At 36.8% G+C, this 7,955-nt stretch overlaps 1 protein-coding gene across 1 annotated transcript; it reads right to left on the bottom strand.

Moving 5' to 3' along the window:
- On the bottom strand, positions 1–5,752 carry LOC120123466 (hyphal wall protein 1-like). Its single transcript, XM_039142352.1, is given in 7 exon segments — positions 1–458; positions 741–844; positions 847–1,819; positions 1,970–2,018; positions 2,020–2,082; positions 5,108–5,231; positions 5,317–5,752. Coding segments are annotated over 7 exon segments (1,758 nt in total). The 5' UTR covers positions 5,507–5,752; the 3' UTR covers positions 1–203.
- Positions 5,753–7,955: the final 2,203 nt, after the last annotated feature.

The raw sequence follows: 7,955 nt of genomic DNA on the forward strand, positions 1-7,955 counted from the left end.
CATAAGCTTTCACCATATCAAAGCTAGCACTCAACAACTCACCAGATACGTCATCTACCCAGTTTCCCTAATAATACATCGATATTGGAATAAAATCCCGTTGATGTTCATCTTGGAAGTTGCTTCTCGTCCAAGTGTCAAAGAATGTAGATTGAAAACAATAATGCATGGACATATCATATGGTTATACACATTTATCTTCATCAGGCATGAACTTTGGCAGGGGATCTTGCACCTCTCTCGCTTCCAATATCATCCTGTAGTTCACTCCTGTCCAAACGAATGCCATTACCGTTGACACTAAGCTCCGAACTAGCATTACTGCTTGTAGCAAGAGGGGAATCCGAGACAGTAATTGTTCTGCCCCGTGCAGGACCCGATCTTACACTGTACATAGATGATGCTGGAATATTCGTCATCAATGGCCATAAATTACCAGGAATCCTTCGCCTTATATCCTGCTCAAGATAATTTTGAAACCAAAGAAAGAATTAACTCAATTGCTCCCCCTCAACTTTCAGTTTCTCAATGTATCAGCCCATAATAAGCCAAAAGTTGAGAATGACGTGAACAAAATGAGGGATAAGGGAAAACTGTATCATCCACCTATAAATATGAACTACTAAATAGAGGATTTGGGATCCCTTGAAAACAACATTATTTTATCGTTAGACTCCCACCTAATGGATCCTAATTTAAGCAATATAAAAGATAATGCCACAGACAACTTAGTTGCTTACCATATGTCTTATAGCCATATCAAGTGATTTCTTTGAAAGTGTTCTTCCGAAGCCTGAACTATCTGGTGATGCAGACTTCCCAGAGAAGTTACTGTGAGGAGAATATTACCATCTTGCTTTGGTGGTACCAGTTTCCGCGTGTTTATTACCCTCTCAACCATTTTATTTCCAATTACAACAGGGCTCAAGTTGTCACTAACTTTCGAATACCCACGACTTACTGCAGGAACAGAGCTCCCACTGACATGCAACATTGCACCATTAGGGAGATGGCCTCTTGAAGGAGAGTATGACTGTCGTCTTGGTCTACCAGTAGGACCTGGTTCTGCGGAAGAAGATCGAGAACTTGGTGCTCCAGGCCTACCTCTTGTGGCTGAAAGTGGTCTATAGGGTAGAATTGTTCTTAAATTTGGTGGAGCATCAAGCGAGAAACCTGGCATGTCATAAGGCTTCCATGGTCTAGATTTTACCGTTGGAGAGGCACCACGTGATGGCACAGAATTTCTGGATACTGTCTGTGTTGGCTTTGTAACTGAATGAGCTGATTTAATTGGAGGAGCGGATATATTAGGAGCACTTGATGGAGTTGATGGTCGACGAGTTGGTGTGGCTGCACTCGATATGGGTTTGGATGAAGGCATAGAGGGTCTTGCAGTTGGTGTTGAAGGCCTAGCTGTGGACCTTGTAGGTGTGGAGGATCTTGAAGAAACTGCAGGTTTGATAGCAGAAGTTGCAGTCCTGGCTGCAGGAACTGTGGGCTTCGTCATCGCCATTGCGGGCTTTGTTGCAGGCCTAGTTGTAAATGTCACAGACTTACTTGCAGAAAGGGAGGGCTTAGTTGACAGTAATGTGGCACGACTTGTCGGAGTTGATGATCTCATAGGTTTAGATGCTCCAGTCAATGTAGAGAGTCCAGTGGGTGTTGCAGGTCTTGAGGCTGCCCCCCCTGAAGATGCAGGCCTTGAACCTGGACCCCCTGAGGAAGAGGGTCGGCAAATCCCGATAGACCCAGGGGATAAAACTGGTTGCTTCAGTGTTAAGTTTCCCCTCCCAGAAGACTCTGGATGGGACTTTGGTACCTGTAAACACAATGTACAAAAGCAATTGCCAATAAGTCCATGAACCCAATTATTAGAAAAGCTATAAGGTATAAACATCTACAAGTCTGTTATCAAAAACTTTACAAAAGGTGTGTACTCCATATTATAGCATCTAGAAAATTTCCATACTCTAGATTTAACGGCATTTGGGCGAGCCTTAGGAGTGCCAATCTGACTCAATAGTCTTTTGCGACTCCATCTCTAAGGAAGGAAAAAGAGGAGTGCCAGGGGGCGATAAAAGCCTGAAATGGAAGAAAATTTCAGTTTAACAACATCACATTAAAAAAATTCTATTTCTTCAATCACATACATGTGGGAAATAAAAAGGAGTGGTTCAAAGCTGAAGCAAGAGTAAGATCTTAAGGCATATTCCGATAGACAGTGGGAATTCATCCAAAAACTTTTACAATCAAATTTGGAATCAAAACCCATATTTCAAAATCCGTTAGCTTTCTCAACATCAAGGATATGCATATATTATAATTCACAACATGAACTCGCAAATCATGTCTTGAAGCTAAGAATCTGACCGTCAAATCAGACAAGCATGCATACAACAGAAGTTCACTCTTTCAAAGTTTCAGTAAATTAAGATTCTCTGAGCTTATAACCAGTTCAACATCCGTATTGACTAACACTATAAGATATGTTAATGGTTTCAATCCTTACAGCACACTAAATAAAAGTCCCTTTAAAGTAATCAAATTTTGGTTAGACCATCATGATTCACACAAGCTACCAGCATCAGCCCTTTCCATCCTCACTGTGGGCTTTAGTCCAACCAATAAATGAAGTTCCCAGTCCAGTCCCTATCATTTATATCAAAGCTTCGGAATATAGTTAGAAAAAAAATCTAAAAATATGTCATCTAAATCTTTGGCGTAAATGTTGCATTTGGCTTCTTTTGGAAATCTGGATCTTTGCCGTTTTGTGTCAACTAGCATATATATGTCCATGAAGTGGCAGCAACAATTAGCATCCTTCTAACTTCTTTAGAGAAACAATGGAAAAGCAATAAGTAAAGGTATATAATAGGGTTCATAAAAAATGGCATCTAGATCTAATCAAGTTGGACTGTGAAAAATTAAAGGAACGAGGTTCATAATAATGAAACATAAATTCAAAAAGCTAGGAAAATGAAGTTTCAGTTCATGGTACAAGACGTCATCAATACTTTACTTCAAAGCAGCCAAAACAAAAGAGCTGCCATGCCAACCCAAAGTTTAGAAAATACAAACGCTCTAGTTTGATGCTGGTGACCCCAGGGCACATGTAAAAGATTCTCATCCACAACTTATTACCTTTAATTAATCACACATGTCATCCATAGTTATCATCCACCTTTCTTGTTCTTTTCCTCTATGTTAGGTATGGCTCATATACCAGTTGGAGGACAGATGCTCGAGCGAAGTTGATTGGAGTGAACGAACGTAGCGATCAGCATCTGTCCATTAGGGAAGTTTTGTTATTGTTTGTGGGTTACGATTAACGCGGTACAGTACATGGTATTTTTGTAATTATACCGGGGTTACTCTTATATACTGTAATTGTAACCTAAGTTTAAATTATTGCGAATAATAAAGAGAACAACCACTCATCGCTCCCGAGGACGTATGCACATTGTCGAACCTCGTTAAATCTTGTGTTCTTTATTTGCTTTACTACTTGTTGATTTCCTGAGTTAGTTAGCCCGTTTTTACAACAATTGGTATCAAGAGCAAGGTTTGAGATAGCTATGTTAGGTGCGAAATTCGAAGTGGAGAAGTTTAATGGACATGGTTATTTCGGATTATGGCAAATAAGGGTAAATGATTTGTTTGCGCAGCAAGGGATTTTGAAGGGTCTACGACCTCAAAAGCCAGAATCAATGAAGGACGACGATTGGGAAGAAGAACAGCAACGAGCAGTAGGAACCCTACGATTATGTTTGGCAGACGAGGTTATGTATCACATAATGAATCCGTCATCTCCAGGAGAAACATGGAAGAAATTAGAAAGTCAGTTTATGTCCAAAGCTCTAACGAATAATTGTATCTAAAGCAGAGGTTGTATGGGCTGAATATGTAGGAAGGTCATGATTTGGCCGAGTACGTGAATGTCTTCAATCAAATAATTACATATTTGGTTCATTGCCTCCCACTTACGAACACATAGCGACTACTCTTACATATGGGAAAAAAACAATCAATGTTGAAGAGATTACTATAGTCTTGTTGGCTGACAACCAACGAAAGCTCTCATGCTGATAGTTTATATATTAAGGGTAATCAAGACCGTGGAAGAAAATCAGAGAAAGAAGGGTCTGGAAAAAAAATTCCAAATCAAAGTCTAACGGAAAAAAGACAACTCATTGCTACTGACAACTTTATGCATTGCTTGGACTTGTTGAATGTTTACAGTTGCTAGAGAAGCATGGTAACCCAACCCACTTTGATGTTTGATAAACCTTCGGTTTTCTATTTATCTCCTAAGGGACAGAATATTCGTCAAGGTGGAGATTTATTAGGTATAACTCATATACCAGTTGAAGGACAGATGCTGGAGCGAAGTTGAGTGGAGTGAGGGAATGTAGCGATCAACATCTGTCCATTGGGGAAGTTTCGTTACTGTTTGTGGGCTACGATAGAGTGGGTTGGGGGTGCGGGGGCTTTGCCCCCGTGTTACGGTACATGATATTTTTGTAATTGTACCGGGTTACTCTTATATACTATAATTATAACCTAATTTTGTATTATTGCAAATAATAAAGAGAATAGCCGCTCATCGCTCCCAAGGACGTAGCCACATTGCCAAACCTAGTTAAATCTTGTGTTCTTTATTGGCTTTACTGTTTGTTGATTTTCTGAGTTAATTAGCTCGTTTTCACAACACCACCTTCTTATTGTCTTCTTAATCCTTCAACCGAATTTAATCAAATTAACTGAAACCTAGCAATATATATATTAACACCCCCAATGCAAAACTAAGCTAAGCATATTAGTAATACAATCATGAATTTCTTTGGTTGTTCCAATGGCTTCCGTATTGTTTTGGTAATTTATCTTAATATGATTCTTAGAAGGCAGCAAAACAAGACAAGAATATACTTAATTAAAAGTAAAGAAACAACTGAATTTTAAAGCCAAATCTAACATAATCATCCCGTTAACCAAAAACAAATATATTCACTTCAAATTTGAAAGGCGGCTATCGCATTTGCTTTCCGTCAAACCACCTATTAATAAATTAAATTTTAAACAAAAAGAACAAATAAGCAAATCCAACTACCATTCATAGTCGTTTTTATCACTATCACAATTAAGAAAATCATCAGTCGTATCACCCGTATTTCTCACCGGAGTAGTTGTCGAAGCCAAAAGATTAAATATCGGTGAAGCTCCATGTTTAGATCCTACAATATAAAAAAAAATACTAAACTACGAGGTAAAAACAAATGAAAACTATATAGCTAAACTAAGAATTTTTTAAAACTTTACCTAAAGGTGAGTCAAAGTCTTCGGGGGAGTGATTAAGAAGAAGACTACTCTGTTCTCTCTCACGTCTTCGCATCTCGAGGAACAATGAAAGCTCTTCTGCTTTCTCTTTCATCATCGAATCTCTTAATTGCTGCCGTTGTTTCAACGCCGCCACTTGCATAACTGTTTCTTCCCTAAAGCTCCTATTCATCTTCACCTTCCTCAGATTTTTTTTCTCGCGTATCAAAGTACTTCAAAACGCGGCGTTTTGGAAGAGTTAGGTTGAGCTTTGGAGCTCGAAAGACGAGACGACATGAGGAAGAGAAGGAGAGAATATTGAAGAGGGAAACGACAATGGCGGAGAGTGGCAAGGAGATAAATAACGGGATGGAGGGAGGGGTTAAATGGGAATTGGAGGGAAATCTTGAATGACGGTACAACTGTAACTGGACCTCTCATTATTGCCTTTTCCCTCCCTTAAATGTAGGGATGGCAACGGGCCGAGTTTAGGTCGAATATTAGTCTCTCGTCTTTATTTTTGTTTAAAAATCGGTACTTGTTTCTATTTAAAAAATTACGAGGATTTAAACGGAGATTCTCATAAGGTAATCGGGGAAAATTACGGGGAAATAGGTATCTCCGTTTAGTATAAACAGTTATTTAAACAGGTATTGGGCCGGGTATTAGGCTGAGTATCGGGCTGAGTATCGGATCAGGTATATATATTTAAATTAAATATATAAATATTAATTTGTTTTCGTCCTCGAGTCACCCGCAACTCAAGTATTCCTTCTATTCTCGTTCTTTCTTGTCTAGTCCACCTCTATTGCAGTGCATTCTCTCAATCCAATATTCTTTTTTCTGCATGCTTATTATAATATGCTTGAAGAATGCCGCAATGCCGTCCAGCTTCGTTTTTTATATCGAAACCGTGGTGGTTGTATCATGTAACTCCACCTCCATGTGAAGTTCCAGCATTAGAAAATTCATGGGAAACTGAAATGATTACTTAAATCTGAGTTGTCTCCTGATAGTAGTTTGGTTTTAGCCATGGGTGAATAAAATAGTGTATGTACCATAATTAACAGGAACAATGACTCGTGGGTTTTCAGGTGGGATGATGTGCCTATTTTAATAGTATTGTGCGTGATGAACGATTTGTAATTGTTTGAAATATATATATATATATATATATATATATATATATATAATTATTTTTAATATTTATCGGATCGGGTATCAGGGCGGGATTACCAAACCTATCCCCGTCCCCGTCCCCGTTTAAAATAAACGAGTTTTCTCCATCCCCGTTTATCATCCTCGAACCCAACCCGTTTAATTCGATTTTCGATTTTCCCTATCGATTCGGGTTTTTTTTGCCATCTCTACTTAAAAGCTACGTTATTAGGAGGGTTTCGCTTCTAGGGGATGGATAATCACGATAATAACCCTCTTTTTTTTAAAAAAAAATCCTTTTTGGATGTTATTTTAGTCTAATTATGATTTTAGTCCTTTTATTATCCTAAAATTTTGGATTTAATATTTCTATTTTAATTTAACATTTTTTGGTCCTCTATTTTTTGTATAATAATTTATTATTATTAAGATTAAATTAATAACATTGAAAGTTATTGATGTTACAAGGATGCTATATCTTTTTACTATTATTTAATCATATAATTAGAATTACATGATCAATTAGACGATTATTTTTCATTATTAATCAATAATGAATTTATTTTTCTAATTGAACTTAACGTTGTTTTAATCCACATTTTTACTTAATTCATTTTACGATCCATCGATCTAGTGAACGGGTTTCGGACTAATCCCAATTATTAAAATTAAAATTAGTGTAAAACAAATAATAATATGCTAGAAATGACCATCCAGCTCAGTTGGTAGAGCACAAGAATCTTAACCTTGGGGTCGTCTCACGGAGGGTATTTCATAATTTGGAGGTCTCCTACGGAAGCTGCTCTCAACCTGACGTTGGGGACAACCTACTATCTTACCTCCCCTTACCTCATTATATATGGGAATAAGGGTCAGCTAAAAATAAGAATATGCTAAAGTAAACTATATGACATTAAATCCAATAGTTAATAATATTATTTATTTGTTAAGTAACTTTTAAAGGTATAAATGACGAGGTAGTAGTTTTATTTGAAAATCAAGGTAACTATATTGTTGGCTCACGTAAATATTTTTGCATTAATGTATCACCAAGCTACCTCTATTATTATTTAAGGTAACTTATGTATTTAGTCACTCACCAATTCTCTTATCATGTTTTGGTCATTCAAATAATTTTTTTAAAAATCATAGTTAATATTAAACTTTTGTCATCTATCATTAAAAATAAATAAAATTACTTACGTGATATTTTTTTTTCAATGGCTTGACATTATTTTATGGTGACACATCATTATCACCATTAATATTTTAACAAATGGTGATCAAAACAGAAACAAAATATAACGTTATGTATAATTTTAAACAAATATAGTTAAATGACCAAAACATAACCACATAAATAGATGGTGACTAATGCATAATTTACCCTATTATTTAATAATATAATATTTAAAAAACATAATTTTCGATCATCTTTCAACACCATCTAAGATATAATCGACAATTCAATGTTCTCAATAATG

This window comes from Hibiscus syriacus, unplaced genomic scaffold, assembly GCF_006381635.1.
Source record: "Hibiscus syriacus cultivar Baekdansim isolate YM2019G1 unplaced genomic scaffold, ASM638163v2 tig00110393_pilon, whole genome shotgun sequence".
In the NCBI taxonomy this organism is placed as follows: Eukaryota; Viridiplantae; Streptophyta; class Magnoliopsida; order Malvales; family Malvaceae; genus Hibiscus; species Hibiscus syriacus.